Source organism: Taeniopygia guttata, chromosome 31 (genome assembly GCF_048771995.1).
Source record: "Taeniopygia guttata chromosome 31, bTaeGut7.mat, whole genome shotgun sequence".
Classification (NCBI taxonomy): Eukaryota; Metazoa; Chordata; class Aves; order Passeriformes; family Estrildidae; genus Taeniopygia; species Taeniopygia guttata.
In genome coordinates this window covers 524063-545893 of record NC_133056.1, presented here as the reverse complement: position 1 = coordinate 545893, position 21831 = coordinate 524063, and the positions used below count along the sequence as shown (strand labels likewise).

The following is a 21831-nucleotide window of genomic DNA, read 5'->3' as shown; positions in this document are numbered from 1 at the left end:
CATTGGTCAGAGGGCGCGCGGGTGCCCGCCCGCCGCGTTCTGATTGGCGAGCGCGCAGGCGCTGCCGGCGGTGATTGGCTGCTTCTGGCGGGGGCGGGGCCTGCGGTCGGGCGCGCGGGCGGTCATGGCGGGCGCCGGGGCGCTCCCGCTGCTGCTGCTGCTGCTGGCGGCGGCCGGGGCCGCGGGTAGGGGCCAAAAGCGCCGTGTCCTGAGGGGGAACGGGAACTTGTGAGGAGAACCCGGCCGTGCTGAGGGTTCTGGCGGGTCCTGCGGGCTGTGAGCGCCCAGCGGGTCCCGCCGCGCTCGGGTCCTGGCGGGGTTGTGGGCTCTGAGGGCTGTGAGGGGATATCGGGGGTTCCGTGAGGGGATATCGGCGGTTCCGTGAGGGGAAAGAGCGGCGGTTCCGTGAGGGGAAAGAGCGGCGGTTCCGTGAGGGGATATCGGCGGTTCCGTGAGGGGATATCGGGAGTTCCGTGAGGGGATATCGGGGGTGCCGTGAGGGAATATCGGAGGTTCCGTGAGGGGATATCGGCGGTGCCGTGAGGGGATATCGGCGGTTCCGTGAGGGGATATCGGGGGAGCCGTGAGGGGATATCGGGGGTGCCGTGAGGGGAAGGAGCGCGGGTTCCGTGAGGGGATATCGGGGGTTCCGTGAGGGGATATCGGGGGTTCCATGAGGGGATATCGGCGGTTCCGTGAGGGGATATCGGGGGTTCCGTGAGGGGATATCGGCGGTTCCGTGAGGGGATATCGGCGGTTCCGTGAGGGGATATCGGCGGTTCCGTGAGGGGATATCGGCGGTGCCGAGGGGGAATATCGGCGGTTCCGTGAGGGGATTTCGGCGGTTCCGTGAGGGGATATCGGCGGTTCCGTGAGGGGATATCGGCGGTTCCGTGAGGGGATATCGGCGGTGCCGAGGGGGAATATCGGCGGTTCCGTGAGGGGATATCGGCGGTTCCCTGAGGGGATATCGGCGGTTCCGTGAGGGGATATCGGGGGTTCCGTGAGGGGATATCGGCGGTTCCGTGAGGGGAAGGAGCGCGAGTTCCGTGAGGGGATATCGGGGGTTCCGTGAGGGGATATCGGGGGTGCCGTGAGGGGATATCGGGGCTGCCGTGAGGGGATATCGGCGGTTCCGTGAGGGGATATCGGCGGTTCCGTGAGGGGATATCGGCGGTGCCGTGAGGGGATATCGGGGGTCCCGTGAGGGGATATCGGGGGTCCCGTGAGGGGATATTGGGGGTTCCGTGAGGGGAAGGAGCGGCGGTTCCGTGAGGGGATATCGGCGGTTCCGTGAGGGGATATCGGGGGTCCCATGAGGGGATATCGGGGGTCCCATGAGGGGACTGGGGATTCCATGAGGGGAAAGTTTGGGGGGGGTCCCGTGAGGGAAAGGATCGGGGATTCCATGAGGGAGTTTCATGAGGGGAAGGATCGGGGGTCCCATGAGGGGAAGGTTTGGGGTCCCATGAGGGGATATTGGGGGTCCCATGAGGGGATATTGGGGGTCCCATGAGGGGACTGGGGATTCCATGAGGGGATTCCACAAGGGGAGGGATTGGGGGTCCCATGAGGAAACCGGGGGTCCTATGAGGGGATCGGGAATTCCATGAGGGGAAGGATTGGGGTCCCATGGGGGGGGATTGGGGTCCCATGAGGGGATATTGGGGGTCTCATGAGGGGATTCCACAAGGGGAAGGATTGGGGGTCCCACGGGGGGGGCTGCTTGGGGGGGGCTCAAGTGAGTGGGGGTCCGTGTGTGCTCTGGGACAGCTTTAGGGGGTGTTTTAATGGGGGTCCCGAGGCGCCAGGGTCCCTGGGGTGGAATGGGGGTCCCTGTGTTGGGGTCCCTGGGGTGGGGTGGGGGTTCCTGGGGTGGGGTGGGGGTCTGTGGGTGCTCTGGGACATCTTTGGGGGGGTGTTTTAATGGGGGTCCCGAGGCACTGCGGGCTCTGGGGGTCCCTGGGGTGGGGTGGGGGGGTTCCCCAGGTGAGCCCCCTCCCCAGCTGAGCCCCCCTCCCCAGGCGAGCCGTGCCCCGAGCCCACCATCGCCCCCTCCTACTACACCACGTCGGACGCCGTCATCGCCTCCGAGAGCGTGTTCGTGGTGGAGATCTCCCTGGTCTGCAAGAACGGCGCCCAGGTGGGACCCCCGCGGGCTGGGGGGGGGGAGGGACCCCCAAAATATCCCCCCCTGAGCGCCCCTCCCCTGCAGAACGTGGCTCTGTACGCGGATGTCAATGGGAAGCAGTTCCCGGTGACCCGGGGGCAGGACGTGGGCAGGTACCAGGTGAGCCCAGGGGGTTTGGGGGGGTTTTGGGGGGCTCAGGTGAGGGTGGGGGTGGTTCCTGGGGGGGGTTTTGGGGGGTTCAGGGGAGTGGGGAGTACCTGGGTGGGTATTTGGGGGGGTTTGGGTGTGGGGCTGGTTCCTGGGGGGATCCCTGGGTGGGTATTTGGGGGGCTCAGGTGAGTGAGGGGTCCCTGGGGGGGTTTTGAGGGGTTCAGGTGTGGGGGGTGGGGGGTCCTGGGGGGGTATTTGGGGGGCTCAAGTGAGTAGGGAGGACCTGGAGGGATTTTTGGGGGGCTCAGGTGAGGCTGGGGGTTGTTTTGGAGTGGCTCAGGTGCGTTTGGGGGGCTCAGGTGAGTTTGGGGGTTGTTTTAGGGGGCCTCAGGTGAGTTTGGGGGTTGTTTTGAGGGATCTCAGGTGAGTTTGGGGGTTGTTTTGGGGGATCTCAGGTGAGTTTGGGGGTTGTTTTGAGGGCCTCAGGTGAGTTTTGGGGATCTCAGGTGAGCTTGGGGGGGCTCTGGGGCTCGGGGGTGAATTTGGGGAGGGGTCCTGGTGGTCCCAGAGCCCCCCCAAATCCCCGCAGGTGTCCTGGAGCCTGGAGCACCGCCAGGCCCACTCGGGCACCTACGAGGTGAAGTTCTTCGACGAGGAGTCCTACAGCGCCCTGCGCAAGGTGGGGACCCCTCCCCAAATCTGGGGGGCTCCCGGGACCCCCAAAATTCCCCCCGATTTCCCCTCCCCCCTGAAGCCAAGCAGGAGACACCCAGCACCCCAAATTCAGCCCCAAAATCGAGGAGGAAAACCCAAACTCAGCCCCAAAGTTGAGGAGAAAACCCAGATTCGGCCCAAAAATTGAGGAGAAAAACACAAATTCAGTCCTGAAATTGAAGCAGAAACTGAAATTCAGCTCCAAAATTGAGGAGGAAACCCAAATTCAGCCCCAAATTTGAGGAGAAAGCCCAAATTTAGACCCAAAATCGAGGAGGAAACTGAAATTTAGCCCCAAAGTTGAGAAGGCTACCCCAAATTCAGCCCCAAAGTTGAGGTGAAAATCAAAATTCAGCCCCGAAGTTGAGGAGAAAGCCCAAATTTAGACCCAAAATCGAGGAGGAAACTGAAATTCAGCCCCAAAGTTGAGGAGAAAGCCCAAATTTAGACCCAAAATCGAGGAGGAAACCCAGATTCAGCCCAAAATAGAGGAGAAAACCGAAATTCAGCCCCAAAATTGTGGAGGAACCCCAAATTTAGCCCCAAAATGAGGAGGAAAACCCAAATTCTGCCCCAAAATTGAGGAGGAAAACCCAGATTCAACCCCAAAATTGAGGAGGAAACCCTAAATTCAGACCCAAAATTTAGTGGGGGCACAGCCAGAACCCCAAAACCAAAGGGGACCCTAAAATTCAACTCCAAAAATGAGCAGGGAACCCCAAATTCAGCCCCAAAAATGAGAGGCAGCACGTCCAGCACCCCAAAATAAGGAGGGGACCCCAAACTGAGCCCCAAAAATGAGAAGGGCACCCCAAATTGAGTCCAAGAAAGGAGGGGGGACCCCAAATTGAACCCCAAAACTGAAGGGCACCCCAAATTGAGTCCAAGAAAGGAGGGGGGACCCCAAATTGAACCCCAAAACCGAGGGGCACCCCAAATTGAGTCCAAGAAAGGAGGGGGGACCCCAAAATGAGTCCAAGAAAGGAGGGGGGACCCCAAATTGAGCCCCAAAACCGAGGGGGACCCCAAAATCGAGCCCTGCCCCCAGGCCCAGCGGAACAACGAGGACGTCTCGCGGATCCGGCCGCTCTTCACCGTCAACGTCGACCACAGGGTGGGTTTGGGGGGGGGTTTTGGGGGACCCTCCCAAATTTCGGGGGGTTTGGGGGATCCCCCACCGACTTTGGGGGGGCTGGAGGGGCCCTGTGGGGTTTTGGGGGGAATTTGAGGGGATTTGGGGCTGTTGAAGGGTCCTGGGTGGGGGTGGTGGCAGTGAGAGGCGAGTTAGGGGTGGCTTAAGGATTTTTGGGGGGCCAGGGGGATTTTGGGGGGTCCCAGGAGGTTTTTTAGGGGGGTGACATTGAGATTTTGGGGTGCCTCAGGTTTTTGGGGTGTCCCACAGGTATTTTTATGGGGGTGACAGCGGGAATTTGGCACAACCCAAAGTTTTTTGGGGTGTCCCACTAAGATTTGGGGCATCCCAGGATTTTTAGGGGATCCCACTGGGATTTTTGGGGTGCCCCCGTTTTATTGGGGTCGTCACATTAGAATTTTGGGGTTCCCCCAAAATGATTAAAGGGGTGACACTGGGAGGATTTTGGGGTGATAGCACCAAGATTTTTTGGGATTTCCAGGATTAAACTGGGATTTTTTGGGATAGTCCAATAGATTTGGGGGTGCCACTGGGATTTTTGGGGTATTCCAGGATTTTTGGGGGATCCCATTGGGATTTGGGGGGTCCCTCTGGATTTTTGGGGTATTCCAGGATTTTTGGGGGGGTTCCAGGATTTTTGGGGTGTCCCAAACCTTTCGAATCCATCCCGGGGCCTTTAGGATTTGCTTTTTTTTGGGCTGAAATTTGGGAATTTCCCATCTGCAGGTGGGATTTTGGGGAGCTCCAGAGCCCTGCGGGGTTTGGGGATTTTGGGGGGTCCCGGGGGGGGTTTTGGGGTGCTCTGGTGACCCCAAATTCCTCACAGGGGGCCTGGAACGGGCCCTGGGTGTCCACGGAGGTGGTGGCGGCTGCCATCGGGCTCGTGGTTTATTACCTGGCCTTCAGCACCAAGAGCAGCATCCAGGCCTAAAAAACCCTAAAAACACCCCAAAAAACAACCCCAAACCTGTTGTGTTCTACAGCACAAATAATACATCCCAAAATAACCCCAAAAACAAACTCATAACCCCAATAAACCCTATTAAAAAACAAAAAACGCCCCAAATCTCTTCTGTTCTACAGCAGAAACAACTCATCCCAAAAATCTACCTATCCCCCCCAAAAAACCCTAAAAAAACCCCAAAAAACACCCCCAAACTCCTCCTGTCTTACAGCAAAAAAACCCATCCCAAAACAACCCCAAAAACCCATCCACCCCCAAAAAACCCCAATAAAAAACCAAAAACGCCCCTAAACGCTTTTTGTCCTATACAGAAAAACAAAAAATCCCCAAAACTCTCCTATCCCCCCAAAAAAACCTTAAAAAACCCCCCAAAAAAATCCCCAAACTGCTCCTGTCCTACAGCAAAATAAAAACTTGTCCCAAAACAACCCCAAAAACCAACCCACCCCCCGAAAAACCCTAAAAAACCTCCAAAAAACACCCCCAAACTCCTCCTGTCTTACACAAAAAAAAAACCCTCCCAAAAACCTCCTATCCCCCCAAAAAACCCTAAAAAAACCCCAAAAAACACCCCCAAACTCCTCCTGTCCTACACAAAAAAAAAAAAAATCCCAAAAACCTCCTATCCCCCCAAAAAACCCTAAAAAAACCCCAAAAAACACCCCCAAACTCTTCTGTCCTACACCAAAAAAACCCATTTGAAAACAACCCCAAAAACCCCCCAAAAAAACTCCAAAAAACATCCAAAACCTCCCCACCCCCAAAAAAACCACCAAAACCACCCCAAAAACAGCCGAACCCCCATAAAACCCCCCAAAAAACCCCAAAAAACCTCAACCCCCCCCCAGCCCCCCTAAAATCCCCCCTCACCCCAAATTCCCCCACCCCAAAAGGGAATCCGGGGGTGACCCCCAAATTTGGGGGGTGGGGCAAGAGCAGAGACCCCAAAATCCCAAATTTGGGGGGTGGGGCAAGAGCAGAGACCCCAAAATCCCAAATTTGGGGGGTGGGGCAAGAGCAGAGACCCCAAAATCCCAAATTTGGGGATTAGGGCAAGAGCAGAGACCCAAAAATCCCAAATTTGGGGGGTGGGGCAAGAACAGAGACCCCAAAAATCCCAAATTTTGGGATTAGGGTAAGAGCAGAGACCCCAAAATCCCAAATTTGGGGGGTGGGGCAAGAACAGAAACCCCAAAATCCCAAATTTGGGGGGTGGGGCAAGAACAGAGACCCCAAAATCCCAAATTTGGGGGGTGGGGCAAGAACAGAGACCCCAAAAATCCCAAATTTTGGGGGGGTTTGGGGTTGATTTGTTCTGGGGGGGGGTCCCCAAATCCCCCCCCGTACCCCAATAAGTGTCCCCCCAAATTTGGGGTCCGGAGGGGGCGTCCGTCCCCAAATTCCCCCCAAATTTTGGGGGATTTTCCGCCGCTTTGGAGCTTCCCTGCCCTGATGACGTCAGAGCCGCCCCTCGGTGACGTCACCGCGAGGTGGGTGTGGTTTGGGGGGGTCCCGGGGGGGTTTTTTGGGGGGGGGGAAATTTTCCAGGAATTTTGGGGAACTTTTGGGTTTCCCCTCTCTAAGGTGACCCCAATAATTTTTGGGGGGTGGTCCCGGGTATTTGGGGGGGGTCTCAAACATTTGGGGGTTTCTCTCCCCCTCCCCAAATCCAGACCCCAAAACCCCATGGGGGGGTTTGGGGGGGTCCCTTGGTCCCCTAAACCGGGGGTCTCACCCCAAAATGGGGACCCCAAAACCCCTGGGGGGACCTTTGGGGGTCTTTCCCCCTTAAATTGGGGGTCTCACCCCCCAAAACCCCCCCTTGGAGGTCCCTTCCCCCCCCCCAAATTGGGGTCTCACCCCCAAATCCAGACCCCAGATCTCCCCTCGGGGGTCTCGCCCCCAAATCGGGAACCCCAAACCCCCCTCGGGGGTCATTCCCCCCTAAATCGGGGGGTCTCACCCCCAAATCGCGTCCCAACCCCCCCCAAATCGGGTCTCATCCCCAAACCCCCCCAAATTTAGGGTCTCGCCCCCAAATCACGACCCAAACCCCCCCAAATCGGGGGTCTCACCCCAAATTTGGGATCTCACCCCCAAATCGCGTCCCAAATCCCCCCAAATCGGGGGTCTCACCCCCAAACCCCCCCAAATCGGGGGTCTCACCCCAAATTTGGGGTCTCACCCCCCCCAAATCGGGGGTCTCACCCCAAATCGCCCCCCCAATGTTTCCCTTTCCCCCCACCCAGGGCGTGGCCGGTGGGCGTGGCCAGTTGATGGGCGTGTCCCATTGATGGGCGTGGTCGGTGGGCGTGGCCGGGCCGAGGGGGCGTGGCCTGCGGGCGGATTATGTCAGCCCCGCGGCAGCCGCAGCCCCGCGCCGGGAGCGGCGGGAGCGGCGGGAGCAGGTACGGCCCGGGGGGCTCCGCCGCGATTTGGGGGGGGTCCCGGGGGTCCCGGGGGGTCCCCGGCACCCAGGGGCGCCCCGAGGGCTCCGCGGGTCTCGGGCCGGGCGGCGCCGAGCGCGGGGAGCGGCTCCGGGAGGGTCCCGGGGGGCTGCGCTGAGGGGGTGGGGATGGGGGAAAGGTGGGGCTGGGGGAGATTTGGGGGGGTCTGGGGGTGAAATGGGGCTGGGGGCGTCCTTGGGGGGTTTCTAGAGGGGTTTAGGGGCAGCTATAGGGTCTCTATAGGGCTGGGGGGGTTTAGGGGGGCTGGGGGCGTTATTGGGGGGTGGGAGGGGGTGGAGGTGGGGCTGGGGGGTGGAAATGGGGCTGGGGGGGTTTGGCGTTTGGGGAGGGGTCTGTGGGGCCGGGGAGGGTAAAGGGGATCTATAGGGGATCTATAGGGTCTGTGTGGGGCGGGGATTGGCATCGAGGAGGGGTCGGGGGGCTTCTGGGGGCGGGGCTGGGAGGTGTTTATGTGGGGCACAGGTGGGGCTGGGGGGTCTCTATAGGGTCCCTATAGGGCTGGGCACAGGTACGGGTGGGGCTGGGGGTGTCTATAGGGTCCGATCGAGGTGGGGGGGGGGTCTATGGGGTCTCTGTGGGGCTGGGCAGAGGCACAGGTGGGTCTATGGGGTGGGATGGGGGCACAGGTGGATCTATAGGGTGGGACGGGGGCACAGGTGGGTCTATAGGGTGGGATGGGGGCACAGGTGGGTCTATAGGGGCTCTATAGGGTGGGACGGGGGCACAGGTGGATCTATAGGGTGGGACGGGGGCACAGGTGGATCTATGGGGTGGGATGGGGGCACAGGGGGGTCTATAGGGGCTCTATAGGGTCCGGCGGACAGGTACAGGTGGTTCTATAGGGCAGGTGCATCTCTAGGGGCTCTATAGGGCGGGATGGGGTGCGCACACAGGTGGTTCTATAGGGTCAGACCTGGGGCACAGGTGGTTCTATGGAGTCAGGGGGTTCTATAGGGGTTCTATAGGGTGGGATGGGGGCACAGGTGGTTCCGTAGGGAGTCTATAGGGTGGGATGGGGGGCACAGGTGGTTCTATGGGGCCAGGAGATCCTATAGGGGCTTTATAGGGTCGGTGTGACAGGTACAGGTGGTTCTATGGGGGCTCTATAGGGTGGGATGGGGGCACAGGTGGTTCCATAGGGGCTCTATAGGGTGGGATGGGGGCACAGGTGGTTCTGTGGGGTCAGATAATTCTATAGGGGTTCTATAGGGTGGGTTGGGGGCACAGGTGGTTCTGTGGGGTCAGATAATTCTATAGGGTGGGACGGGGGCACAGGGGGTTCCATAGGGGTTCTATAGGGTGGGTTGGGGGCACAGGTGGTTCCATAGGGGCTCTGTAGGGTCAGGCCGAGGCAAAGGAGGAATTTGGGGCTGCCTCGGGGGGTCTGGGGGGCTCCAAACAGCCCCATAGGGGCCCTATAGTGGGGGGAGGAGCAGAGGGGCCGGGCCTGGGGGGTTTGGGGGTCCTGGGGGGGTTTGGGGGGCTCCTGGATGGATTTGGGGGATCCTGGAGGGGTTTAAGGGATCCTGGGGGGGTTTTGGGGGGGTCTGGGATGTTTTGGGGCCGTTTGGGGCGTTTTTGGGGAGGGGTCTCGGGACAGTTTTGGGGCCGTTTTGGGGCTGGTTTGGGGCCGTTTTGGGGCGGGTTTGGGGCCGTTTTGGGGCGGGTTTGGGGCCGTTTTGGGGAGGGGTCTCGGGACAGTTTTGGGGCCGTTTTGGGGTGAGTTTGGGGCCGTTTTGGGGAGGGGGCCAGAGACCATTTTGGGGAGGGGGCCGGGGGTGATTTAGGGGCGGTTTCGGGGCCGTTTTGGGGTCTCCATAGGGCCCAGCCCGTGGGGGGAGGGGGCTCCGGGGGGGCTCTGCGGGGACAGATTTTGGGGGGGGGTCCCCACCAGCCCGGGGGGGTCTCGGGGGTCTCCGTGTCCAACAGATGGGTGGGGCCGGGGGGGGATGGGGGGAGGGGTGGCCCTCGGGGCCGGGGGGGGGGTCCCGGTGGGGTGGGGGAGGGGCAATCCCCGTTCTCCCCCTCCCCTCCCCCCCTCATTTCCCTACAGGTGCCCGCCCCTCCCCCCCCGCATCACCTGGGGGGGATTTTGGGGGTTTTTTTGGGGGGGGTCCGCACGTTTAGGGTGGGGGAGGGGCGGGGGGGTCACCCCACCGCCGTCTCCGCCCCCCCCCTCAGGAATTTGGGGTCCACAAGGGGCTCCTTGTTCCATGGGGCCGCCCCCGCTTCCGGCCGGGTGGGGCCGGGGGGGCCCCAATTCCCCCGGGGGGGCCCCAAATCCTTCCGGGGCTGATGGGGGGAGGGGAGGGACGGGGGGGGGGGGGGTCCCAAATCCTTCCGGGATTTTGGGGCGGGGGTCGGGGGGGGTCCCCGGGATCGGCGGCTCCTCCCGGGAAGGGCGGGGCCGGCACCGCCTGGGGGGGGTGGGGGGTTTTGGGGGGGTTTTGGGGGGTCCCCGCAGCTCCGGACCCCCCCGGGGGGTTTTGGGGGGGGGTCCCCGCAGCTCCGGACCCCCCCGGGGGGGTTTTGGGGTGAGGGGGGGTCGGGGGTCGCGCAGGGAGGGGGTTGGGGGAAGCCCCGGCTGCACCGGGGGGGTTTTGGGGGGGGTCTCCAGACCTCTGTGCCCCCCCCGGGTGGTTCTGGGGGTCCCAAACCCTCGGGGGGGGTCCCAGATTTTGGTGGGGGGGGGTTTTGGGGGGATTTTGGGGTTTTTTTGGGGATTTCGGGCCCGTCCCTGTCCGTGGTGCTGAATTGGGGGGGGGGGCGGCGCTCGGCGGCTGTGGGGGGGTGGGGGAGGGGCAGCCCGGGGTATTGTGGGGGGGGGTCGCGGGTGGGGGGGGGTCGCAGCCAAGGTGACAGGTCCCCTCATCCGCCGTTGCCATGGAAACGGGCGCATCCGCACCGGGGGGGGGGAGGGGACGGCGGGGCCGCCACACAATGGAGAGGGGGGAGGGAGGGGGGGGTTTTAGGGGTGGGGGGGCCATGAGGGCTCAGAGGGGGTGGAGACCCCTCCCCAAATGTGCCCCCACGCCCCTCCCCCCCCCAGGGCCATGGCGCTGCCCCGCGGGTTCGGCCTCGTCCCGCTGCTGCTGCTGCTGCTGGGGGGGGGGCGCGGCCGCGCCATCGTCATCCCCCCCGAGTGTGAGTGGGGGGCGCGATTTGGGGAGGGGGCGAGCCGCGAGGGGAGGGGGGGGCGCGGGGAGGGGTTACACACGACCCCACCCCCCCCCCGGTATCCGTGCATGGAGACCCCTCCCCTAAAAACGGCATGGAGACCCCCCCCAAAAAACGGCATGGAGCCCCCTCCCCTAAAAACGGCATGGACACGCCCCCTCCCCTAAAAACGGCATGGAGACCCCCCCCAAAAAGGCATGGAGACCCCCCCCCAAAAAAAAAGGCATTGAGACCCCCCTCAAAAAGGCATGGAGACCCCCCCCAAAAAAGGCATGGAGCCCCCTCCCCAAAAAAGGCATGGAGCTCCCCCCCCCCTAAAAACGGCATGGAGCCCCCCCCCCAAAAAAACGGCATGGAGACCCCTCCCCTAAAAACGGCATGGAGCCCCCCCCCTCAAAAAGGCATGGAGACCCCCCCCCAAAAAAAGGCATGGAGACCCTCCCCAAAAAATGGCATAGAGACCCCCCCCTCAATTTAACCCCTGATCCTCGCTCCACCCCCCCCAATGGAGACCCCCCCTCAATTTAGCCTCCCCAGCATGGAGACCCCTCCCCAAATTCCCCTTCCCCTTATCCCGACCCCTTTTTCCCCCCCCATTTTTAAGACCCCCCCCCCCACATTGCACGACCCCTCCCCCCTTGCACGACCCCTCCCCCCCCCTTGAAGCCCCCTCCCCACTCACGCCGTGTCTCTCCCCCCGTGCCCCCCCGGACGGTGCAGATTCGCTGCACGAACGTGAGTTTGGGGGGCCGGGGGGATTTGGGGGGGTCCCGGGGGGATTTGGGGAGGTCCCGGTGGGTTTGGGGGTGTTTTTGGTGAGGTTCCTGTGGGTTTTGGGGGGGTTTGGGGTGTTCCCGGTGTGTTTTGGGGGGTTTTGGGGAGGTCCTGGTAGGTTTCAGGATATTTTGGGGTGTTTTGGGGTGTCCCTGTGGGTTTTGGGGTGTTTCAGGGTGTTTTGGGGAGGTTCCGGCTGGTTTTGGTGTGTTTTTGGTTTGGTTTTGGGGTGTTTTTGGGCTGTTTTGGGCTGTTTTGGGGGTGTTTTTGGGCTGTTTTGGGCTGTTTTGGGGTGTTTTTGGGCTGTTTTGGGCTGTTTCGGGGTGTTTTCGGGCTGTTTCGGGGTGTCCCGGTGGGTTTGGGGGCGCGGGGCCGGTCCCAGCCGTGCCCCCCAGTCCAGCAGCCGCCGGAGCTGACGGAGCAGCCGCCGGAGCAGCTCGTGGTGTTCCCCAGCGACGACGTCGTGCTCAAGTGCGCGGCCAGCGGCAACCCCCCGCCGGAGTGAGTGCCACCCTGTCACCCCTGTCACCTCCCCGGTGCCACCGTGTCACCCGTGTCACCTGTGTCACCTGTGTCACCTGTGTCACCTCCCCAGGGCCACCCTGTCACCTGTGTCACCCCTGTCACCTCCCCAGTGCCACCTCGTCACCTCTGTGCCACCCTGTCACCTGTGTCACCTCCCCTGTGTCACCTGTGTCACCCGTGTCACCTGTGTCACCTGTGTCACCTGTGTCACCTCCCCTGTGTCACCCCTGTCATCTCCCCGGTGCCACCCCTGTCACCTCTGTGCCACCCCTGTTACCTCCCCAGTATCACCTCCCCTGTGTCACCTCCCCAGTGCCACCGTGTCCCCTGTGCCACCTGTGTCACCTCCCCTGTGTCACCTGTGTCACCTGTGTCACCCCTGTCACCTCCCCAGTGCCACCCCAAGTGCCACCCTGTCACCTGTGCCACCTGTGTCACCTCCCCAGTGTCACCTGTGTCACCTCTGTGCCACCCTGTCACCTGTGTCACCCCTGTCACCTCCCCAGTGCCACCCTGTCACCTGTGTCACCCCTGTCACCTCCCCAGGGCCACCGTGTCACCTGTGCCACCCTGTCACCTGTGTCACCTCCCCAGTGCCACCCCTGTCACCTCCCCTGTGTCACCTGTGTCACCTCTGTGCCACCCAGTCACCTGTGTCACCCCTGTCACCTCCCCAGTGCCACCCTGTCACCTGTGTCACCCCTGTCCCCTCCACTGTCCCGCTGTCCCTGCAGCCGCTGTCCTTGTGTCCCCCCATGTCCCCTCCGTGTCCCCCGTGTCCCCCTGTCCCCTCACTGTCCCCCCAGCCTCTGTCACTGGCACTGTGTCCCCATCGTGTCCTGCTGTCCCCCCGTGTCCCCTGAGTCCCACTGTCACTGTCCTGGTCCCCCCCGTGTCCCGCTGTCCCTCCAGCCTGTCACTGTCCCTGTCCCCCCATGTCCCCCTGTCCCCCTGTGTCCCACTGTCCCTCTGTCACTGTTCCTGTGTCCCCCCCGTGTCCCCCCCCGTCCCTCTGTCCCCGTCCCTGTCCCCCGTGTCCCCCATGTCCCCCTGTCCCCCCCTGTCCCCCGTGTCCCTCTGTCCCTGTCCCCCTGTCCCTGTCCCCCTGTCCCCCCATGTCCCCCCGTGTCCCCCGTGTCCCCCTGTCCCTGTCCCCCCATGTCCCCCCTGTCCCTCTGTCCCTGTCCCTCTGTCCCTGTCCCCCTGTCCCTCTGTCCCTGTCCCTCTGTCCCTGTCCCTGTCCCCCTGTCCCTGTCCCCCTGTCCCATGTCCCCCTGTCCCTCTGTCCCTGTCCCTCTGTCCCCGTTCCTGTCCCTGTCCCCCTGTCCCTGTCCCTCTGTCCCTGTCCCCCTGTCCCTCTGTCCCCCCCTGTCCCTCTGTCCCTGTCCCTCTGTCCCTGTCCCCCTGTCCCCCTGTCCCTGTCCCTCTGTCCCTGTCCCTCTGTCCCTGTCCCTCTGTCCCTGTCCCGCTGTCCCTGTCCCCCCGTCCCCCCCTGTCCCCGTCCCCCTGTCCCTGTCCCTGTCCCCAGCCGTGCCCGTCTCTGTCCCGCAGGTACCGCTGGACCCGTGAGGGTCTCCCGTTCCCGTCCCCGTCCCCGTTCCCGTCGCCGTCCCCGGGCCCGGCGCCCCCGGAGCTCGCGGGGGTCTCGGTGTCCCCCGGGGGGGGGACATTGGTCATCAACGCCACCCTGGCCGGGCGGCTGCAGGGCCGGTTCCGCTGCGCCGCCAGCAACGCGCTGGGCACCGCGCTGTCCTGGGAGAGCCGCGTCATCGCCGAGAGTGAGCCCCAAAATCCCCCAAATTCACCCCAAAATAACCCCACATAACCCCACATAACCCCAGGCACCGCGCTGTCCTGGGAGAGCCGCGTCATCGCCGAGAGTGAGCCCCAAAATCCCCCAAATTCACCCCAAAATAACCCCACATAACCCCAGGCACCACGCTGTCCTGGGAGAGCCGCGTCATCGCCGAGAGTGAGCCCCAAAAAACCCCAAAATCCCCTGAATCCACCCCAAAATAACCCCAGGCACCGCGCTGTCCTGGGAGAGCCGCGTCATCGCCGAGAGTGAGCCCCAAAATATCCCAAATTCACCCCAAAATAACCCCAAAATAACCCCACATAACCCCAGGCACCGCGCTGTCCTCCGAGAGCCGCGTCATCGCCGAGAGTGAGCCCCAAAATCCCCTGAATTCACCCCAAAATAGCCCCACATAACCCCAGGCACCGCGCTGTCCTGGGAGAGCCGCGTCATCGCCGAGAGTGAGCCCCAAAATATCCCAAATTCACCCCAAAATAACCCCACATAACCCCAGGCACCGCGCTGTCCTGGGAGAGCCGCGTCATCGCCGAGAGTGAGCCCCAAAAAACCCCAAATTCACCCCAAAATATCCCAAATCCACCCCAAAATATCCCCACATAACCCCCGGCACCGCGCTGTCCTGGGAGAGCCGCGTCATCGCCGAGAGTGAGCCCAAAATCCCCTGAATTCACCCCAAAATATCCCAAATCCACCCCAAAATAACCCCACATAACCCCCGGCACCGCGCTGTCCTGGGAGAGCCGCGTCATCGCCGAGAGTGAGCCCCAAAATCCCCCAAATTCACCCCAAAATAACCCCACATAACCCCAGGCACCGCGCTGTCCTGGGAGAGCCGCGTCATCGCCGAGAGTGAGCCCCAAAAAACCCCCAAATTCACCCCAAAATATCCCAAATCCACCCCAAAATAACCCCACATAACCCCAGGCACCGCGCTGTCCTCCGAGAGCCGCGTCATCGCCGAGAGTGAGCCCCAAAATCCCCTGAATCCACCCCAAAATAACCCCAAATAACCCCAAAATAACCCCAAATAACCCCAGGCACCGCGCTGTCCTCCGAGAGCCGCGTCATCGCCGAGAGTGAGCCCCAAAACCCCCCAAATTCACCCCAAAAGAACCCCAAATAACCCCAGGCACTGCGCTGTTCCCCAAGAGCTGCGTCATCACCGAGAGTGAACCCCAAAAACCCCAAAAATCCCCTAAATCCACCCCAAAATAACCCCACATAACCCCAGGCACCGCGCTGTCCTGGGAGAGCCGCGTCATTGCCGAGAGTGAGCCCCAAAATATCCCAAATTCACCCCAAAATATCCCAAATCCACCCCAAAATAACCCCACATAACCCCCGGCACCGCACTGTCCTCCGAGAGCCGCGTCATCGCCGAGAGTGAGCCCAAAATCCCCCGAATTCACCCCAAAATAACCCCAAAATAACCCCACATAACCCCAGGCACCGCGCTGTCCTCCGAGAGCCGCGTCATCGCCGAGAGTGAGCCCCAAAATCCCCCGAATTCACCCCAAAATAACCCCAAAATAACCCCAAATAACCCCACATAACCCCAGGCACCGCGCTGTCCTGGGAGAGCCGCGTCATCGCCGAGAGTGAGCCCAAAATCCCCCAAATTCACCCCAAAATAACCCCACATAACCCCCGGCACCGCGCTGTCCTCCGAGAGCCGCGTCATCGCTGAGAGTGAGCCCCAAAATCCCCCAAATCCACCCCAAAATATCCCAAATCCACCCCAAAATAACCCCACATAACCCCAGGCACCGCGCTGTCCTGGGAGAGCCGCGTCATCGCCGAGAGTGAACCCCAAAAACCCCAAAAATCCCCTAAATAACCCCAAAATCCTCCCAACCCCCTCGGGGCCAGCGCAGGAGTGCCTGGCTGGTTTTGGGGTTCCCGGTGGATTTGGGGTCCCTGGAGGGTTTGGGGGGTAGGGGAAGCCCCCAGCGCGGGGGGTCCCTGTCGGGTTTTGGGGTCCCTGTCGGGTTTTGGGGTCCCTGTTGGTTTTTGGGGTGCCTGTTTCTGGATGCCCTGTCCATTTTTGAAGTTCCCGTTTTTGGGGTCCCTGGCTGTATTTGGGGGTCCCTGTGGGTTTCTGGGGTGCCTGTCTAATTTTGGAGTTCCTGTTTCTGGGGTCCCTGTGGGTTTTTGTGGTGCCTGTCTGATTTTGGGGTTCCTGTTTTTGGGGTCCCTGTGGGTTTTTGTGGTGCCTGTCTATGTTTGGGGTGTCTGTCTAATTTTGGAGTTCCTGTTTTTGGGGTCCCTGTGGGTTTTTGGGCTGCCTTTTGTTGTGTTTGGGGTTCCTCTTTTTGGGGTCCCTGTGGGTTTTTGTGGTGCCTGTCTGTGTTTGGGGTGCCTGTCTAATTTTGGGGTTCCTGTTTTTGGGGTCCCTGTGGGTTTTTGGGGTCCCTATGGGTTTTCATGGTTCCTGTTTTTGGGGTCCCCATGGGTTTTCGTGGTTCCTGTTTTTGGGGTCCCTGTGGGTTTTTGGGTCCCTGTGGGTTTTGGGGTGCCTGTCTGTGTTTGGCGTTCCTGTTTTTGGGGTCCCTGTGGGTTTCGGGGTGCCTGTCTGTGTGTGGCGCTCCTGTTTTTGGGGTCCCCGTGGGTTTTCGTGGTTCCTGTTTTTGGGGTCCCTGTGGGTTTTTGGGGTTTTTGGTGCTCCTGTTTTTGGGCTCCCTGTGGGTTTTTGGGGTTTTTGGGGCTCCTGTTTTTGGGGTCCCTGTGGGTTTTTGGGGTTTTTGGGGCTCCTGTTTTTGGGGTCCCTGTGGGTTTTTGGGGTTTTGGGGCTCCTGTCTGGTTCTGGGGTCCCCGGGTGGGTTTTGGGGTGCCCGTGAGTTTCGGGGTGCCCCAGCCGCTGTCCCCCCAGACACGCCGCAGTGGCCCAAGGAGAAGGTGACCCCGGTGCAGGTGGAGGAGGGGGACCCCGTGGTGCTGCCCTGCGACCCCCCGAAAAGCGCCGTGCCCCCCAAGATCTACTGGCTCAACAGCCGTGAGTGAGCGGGGCTGGGGCGGGGGGCACCCCGAACCTGCTGTACCCCAAAATCCTCCCTGAGCCCCAAAATCCTCCCCTGAATCCCCAAAATCCTCCCTGAGCCCCAAATCCTCCCCTGTACCCCCAAAATCCTCCCCTGAATCCCCAAAATCCTCCCTGAATCCCCCAAAATCCTCCCTGAATCCCCCAAAATCCTCCCCTGAATCCCCCAAAATCCTCCCCTGCACCCCCAAAATCCTCCCTGAACCCCAAATTCCCCCCTGAACCTCCAAATCCCCTCCGACCCCTCTGCACCCCCATAATCCCCCCACACCTCGGTCGGGTTTTGGGGATCCCCTGACCCGGGGCCGGTTTGGGGTCAGGTTTGGGGTCCGGTTTGGGGTCAGCACACGGCAGTTTTAGGGTCACTTTTGGGGTCACTTTTGGGGTTTCCCTGCTCAGGCATCGTGCACATTGTGCAGGATGCCCGCATCAGCATGGGGCAGGTTTGGGGTCAGGTTTAGGGTCAGTTTTGGGGTCAGCACAGGACAATTTTGGGGTCAGGTTTAGAGTCAGGTTTGGGGTCAGTTTTAGGGTCAGGTTTGGGGTCAGGTTTGGGGTCAGTTTTAGGGGCAGGTTTGGGGTCAGGTTTAGGGTCAGGTTTTGGGTCAGTTTTGGGGTCAGTTTTGGGGTCAGGTTTGGGGTTTTTCCCCCAGGCATCGTGCACATCGCGCAGGACGCCCGGGTCAGCACGGGGCAGGTTTGGGGTCAGTTTTAGGGTCAGGTTTGGGGTCAGTTTTAGGGTCAGGTTTGGGGTCAGTTTTGGGGTTTTTTTTCCCCAGGGATCGTGCAGGACGCCCGGGTCAGCATGGGGCAGGTTTGGGGTCAGGTTTTAGGGATGCCCTGACCCCGGGGCAGGTTTGGGGTCACTTTTGGGGTCACTTTTGGGGTTTTTCCCCCCCAGGCATCGTGCACATCGCGTAGGACGCCCGGGTCAGCATGGGGTCAGGTTTCGGTCAGGTTTGGGGTCACTTTTGGGGTCACTTTTGGGGTCAGTTTTGGGGTTTTCCTGCCCAGGGATCGTGCACATCGTGCAGGACACCCGGGTCAGCACGGGGCAGGTTTGGGGTCAGTTTTAGGGTCAGTTTTAGGGTCACTTTTGGGGTTTTTTCCCCAGGCATCGTGCACATCGCTCAGGACGCCTGCGTCAGGTTTGGGGTCAGGTTTTGGGGTCAGCACAGGACAGTTTTAGGGTCAGGTTTAGGGTCAGGTTTTGGGTCAAGTTTGGGGTCACTTTTGGGGTCACTTTTGGGGTTTTTCCCGCCCAGGCATCGTGCACATCGCGCAGGACGCCCGGGTCAGCACGGGGCAGGTTTGGGGTCAGTTTTGGGGTCACTTTTGGGTTTTTTTCCCCAGGGATCGTGCACATCGCGCAGGACGCCCGGGTCAGCATGGGGCAGGTTTGGGGTCAGTTTTGGGGTCAGTTTTAGGGTCAGTTTTAGGGTCAGGTTTGGGTCAGGTTTGGGGTCAGTTTTGGGGTCACTTATGGGGTTTTTCCCGCCCAGGCATCGTGCACATCGCGCAGGACGCCCGGGTCAGCACGGGGCAGGTTTGGGACAGATTTAGGGTCAGTTTTGGGGTCACTTTTGGGGTTTTTTCCCCCAGGGATCGTGCACATCGCTCAGGACGCCCGGGTCAGCACGGGGCAGGTTTGGGACAGATTTAGGGTCAGTTTTGGGGTCACTTTTAGGGTTTTTTCCCCAGGGATCGTGCACATTGCTCAGGACGCCCAGGGCAGGTTTGGGGTCAGTTTTAGGGTCAGGTTTGGGGTCAGTTTTGGGGTCAGTTTTGGGGTCAGCACAGGACAATTTTGGGGTCAGGTTTAGAGTCAGGTTTTGGGGCAGGTTTGGGGTCAGGTTTTAGGGATGCCCTGACCCCGGGGCAGGTTTGGGGTCACTTTTGGGGTCACTTTTGGGGTTTTTTCCCCAGGCATCGTGCACATTGCTCAGGACGCCCGGGTCAGGTTTGGGGTCAGTTTTAGGGTCAGGTTTAGGGTCAGGTTTGGGGTCAGTTTTGGGGTCAGCACAGGACAATTTTGGGGTCAGGTTTAGAGTCAGGTTTTGGGTCAGTTTTGGGGTCAGTTTTGGGGTCACTTTTGGGGTTTTTTCCCCAGGGATTGTGCACATTGCTCAGGACGCCCGGGTCAGCATGGGGCAGGTTTGGGGTCAGGTTTGGGGTCAGTTTTAGGGTCAGTTTTAGGGTCAGGTTTGGGGTCAGGTTTTAGGGATGCCCTGACCCCGGGGCAGGTTTGGGGTCAGTTTTGGGGTCACTTTTGGGTTTTTTCCCCAGGGATCGTGCACATCGCTCAGGACGCCCAGGGCTGTATTAGGGCAGTTTTGGGTCAGGTTTGGGGTCAGTTTTGGGGTCACTTTTGGGGTTTCTGTGTTGCAGGGATCGTGCACATCGCTCAGGACGCCCGGGTCAGCACGGGGCAGGTTTGGGGTCAGGTTTTAGGGATGCCCTGACCCCGGGTCAGCATGGGGCAGGTTTAGGGTCAGTTTTGGGGTCACTTTTGGGGTTTTTCCCCCCCAGGCATCGTGCACATCGCGCAGGACGCCCGGGTCAGCATGGGCCAGGACGGGTTCCTGTACTTCGCCAACGCCCAGGTCGGGGACAGCCACCCCGACTACATCTGCCACGCGCATTACCTGGGGCCCCGCACCATCATCCAGAAGGAGCCGCTGGACCTGCGCGTCACCCCCAGTGAGCACCCCAAACCCCCACAGCGCTTCTGGGGGGCCCAGAACCCCAAATCCGCCTTTAGGGATCACAAATCCGCCTTCAGGGACCCCAGATCCGCCTTCAGGGGATCCCAGAACCCCAAATCCGCCTTTAGGGACCCCAAATCCTCCTTTAGGGACCCCAGATCCGCCTTTAGGGACCCCAAATCCGCCTTTAGGGGATCCCAAAACCCCAAATCCGCCTTTAGGGACCCCAAATCCGCCTTTAGGGACCCAAAATCCGCCTTTAGGGGATCCCAAAACCCCAAATCTGCCTTTAGGGACCCCAAATCTGCCTTTAGGGACCCCAAATCTGCCTTTAGGGACCCCAAATCTGCCTTTAGGGACCCCAAATCCTCCTGTAGGGACCCCAGATCCGCCTTCAGGGACCCCAAATCCGCCTTCAGGGACCCCAAATCCGCCTTTAGGGGATCCCAAATCCGCCTTTAGGGGATCCCAAAACCCCAAATCGGCCTTTAGGGACCCCAGATCCGCCTTTAGGGACCCAAAATCCACCTTCAGGGGATCCCAAAACCCCAAATCCGCCTTTAGGGACCACAAATCCTCCTTTAGGGACCCCAGATCCTCTTTCAACGGATCCCAAAACCCCAAATCCGCCTTTAGGGACCCCAGATCCTCTTTCAGGGGATCCCAAAACCCGAAATCCACCTTTAGAAAACCCCAAATCCTCTTTCAGCGGATCCCAAAACCCCAAATACGCCTTTAGAGAACCCCAAATCCACCATTAGGGGACCCCAGAACCCCAAATCTGCTTTTAGGGGAGCCCAAAATCCCAAATCCGCCTTCAGGGGACCCCAAACCCCCCTTTAGGGGATCCCTGAACTCCCAAGTCCTCTTTTAGGGGACCCCAAAACCCCAAATCCTTAGGAATTTGGGGGTCCTGGGAGGGATTTGGGGGGGATCCCCAGGAATTGAGGGGCTGTGGGGGGGGAATTATGGGGCTCTGGAGGGGATTTGGGGGGGGGGATCCCCAGGATTTGGGGGGCTCCGGGGGGATTTGAGGGGGGATCCCCATGAATTGGGTGGCTGTGGGGGGATCCCCAGGATCTGGGGGGTTCTGGGGGGAATCCCCAGGATTTGGGGGGCTCCGGGGGGGATCCCCATGAATTGGGGGGATTTGTGGGGGGGATCCCCAGGATTTGGGGGGTCTCTAACCCCTCCCCCCAGGTAACTCGGTGCAGTCCCGCCGGCCCCGCCTGGTGGTCCCCAGGGACCCCCAACCCACGGTGGTGGCGCTGCGGGGGGAGACGCTGGTGCTGGAGTGCATCGCCGAGGGGCTGTGAGTGGGGGGCTCGGGGGGTCCGGGGGGGGATTGGGGGGTCTGGGGGGTCCTGGGTGGGTCTGGGGGGGGTCCTGGGTGGGTCTGGGGCGGGTATTGGGGGGTCCTGGGTGGGTCTTGGGTGGGTCTGGGGGGTCCCGTGGGGGATCTCAGGGGATCCAGAGGGCTCTGGGGGGGTCCAGGGGGTCCTTGGGGGGCCTGGGGGGGTCCAGGAGGGGCTGGGGGGATGTTGGGTGGGGGGTCCCAGGGGTGTCCTGGTTCTATCCCGGTTTAATCCCGGTTCTATCCCGGTTTAATCCCAGTTCTATCCTGGTTCTATCCCGGTTCTATCCCCCAGCCCCACGCCCTGGTTGTCGTGGCGCTGCTGAACTGGCCCGGGGGTTATCCCGGTTCTGTCCCAGTTTAACCCCAGTTTAGCCCCAGTTTAGCCCCAGTTTAACCCCAGTCTCACCCAGTTTAACCCCTTCTCGCCCAGCCCCACGCCCTGGGTGTCGTGGCGCCGGCTGAACTGGCCCGGGGGTTATCCTGGGGGTCTCAGGGATTATCCCAGTTTAGCCCCAGTTTAGCCCCAGTTTAACCCCAGTTTAGCCCCAGTCTCACCCCCGTTTAACCCCTTCTCGCCCAGCCCCACGCCCTGGGTGTCGTGGCGCCGCCTGAACGCGCCGCTGCCGCCGGGCCGGGCGGTTTTGGACAATTTCAACAAAACTCTGCGGCTGCGCGAGGTCAGCGAGGCCGACGACGGCGACTACGAGTGCGCGGCGAGCAACGGGCACGGCACGGCGCGGCGCGGGCACCGGGTCACCGTGCAGGGTAACTGGGACAAACTGGGACAAACTGGGATAAACTGGGAGCTCTGGGCACGGCACGGCGCGGGCACCGGGTCACCGTGCAGGGTAACTGGG

At 61.2% G+C, this 21831-nt stretch overlaps 2 protein-coding genes across 5 annotated transcripts in view; both read left to right on the top strand.

Annotated features, from left to right (window-relative positions):
* Positions 1-32: 32 nt before the first annotated feature.
* SSR4 (signal sequence receptor subunit 4) lies at positions 33-5205 on the top strand. The gene is made up of 6 exons (XM_041712107.2): positions 33-185; positions 2025-2143; positions 2216-2290; positions 2871-2960; positions 4044-4109; positions 4975-5205. The coding sequence occupies exons 1-6, from the start codon at positions 125-127 to the stop codon at positions 5077-5079; spliced, it is 516 nt and encodes a 171-aa protein (XP_041568041.1). The 5' UTR covers positions 33-124; the 3' UTR covers positions 5080-5205.
* Positions 5206-7395: 2190 nt separating this feature from the next.
* The window catches only part of L1CAM (L1 cell adhesion molecule), a 43015-nt gene continuing 28579 nt past the window's right edge, over positions 7396-21831 (top strand). For 2 of the 4 annotated variants that reach the window (XM_072920430.1, XM_072920428.1), the window contains exons 1-9: positions 7396-7520; positions 10630-10724; positions 11478-11492; positions 11927-12032; positions 13608-13834; positions 16745-16867; positions 19442-19612; positions 20818-20929; positions 21555-21739. In XM_072920430.1, the coding sequence (XP_072776531.1) occupies positions 7462-7520; positions 10630-10724; positions 11478-11492; positions 11927-12032; positions 13608-13834; positions 16745-16867; positions 19442-19612; positions 20818-20929; positions 21555-21739 (1093 nt within the window). In that variant the 5' untranslated portion in view covers positions 7396-7461. Of the gene's footprint in view, positions 7521-10629; positions 10725-11477; positions 11493-11926; positions 12033-13607; positions 13835-15406; positions 15678-16744; positions 16868-18838; positions 18873-19441; positions 19613-20817; positions 20930-21554; positions 21740-21831 lie in introns of those variants that run through there. The other 2 variants (XM_072920429.1, XM_072920431.1) reach the window with 2 other exon arrangements.

Bases quoted from the DNA above. Each gene is read 5' to 3' on its own strand.
- SSR4 (XM_041712107.2), top strand. From the start codon at position 125: ATGGCGGGCGCCGGGGCGCTCCCGCTGCTGCTGCTGCTGCTGGCGGCG. The intron at 2,291-2,870 runs GTGAGCCCAGGG...AAATCCCCGCAG, and splicing joins AGGACGTGGGCAGGTACCAG to GTGTCCTGGAGCCTGGAGCA. The intron at 2,961-4,043 runs GTGGGGACCCCT...CCCTGCCCCCAG, and splicing joins CCTACAGCGCCCTGCGCAAG to GCCCAGCGGAACAACGAGGA.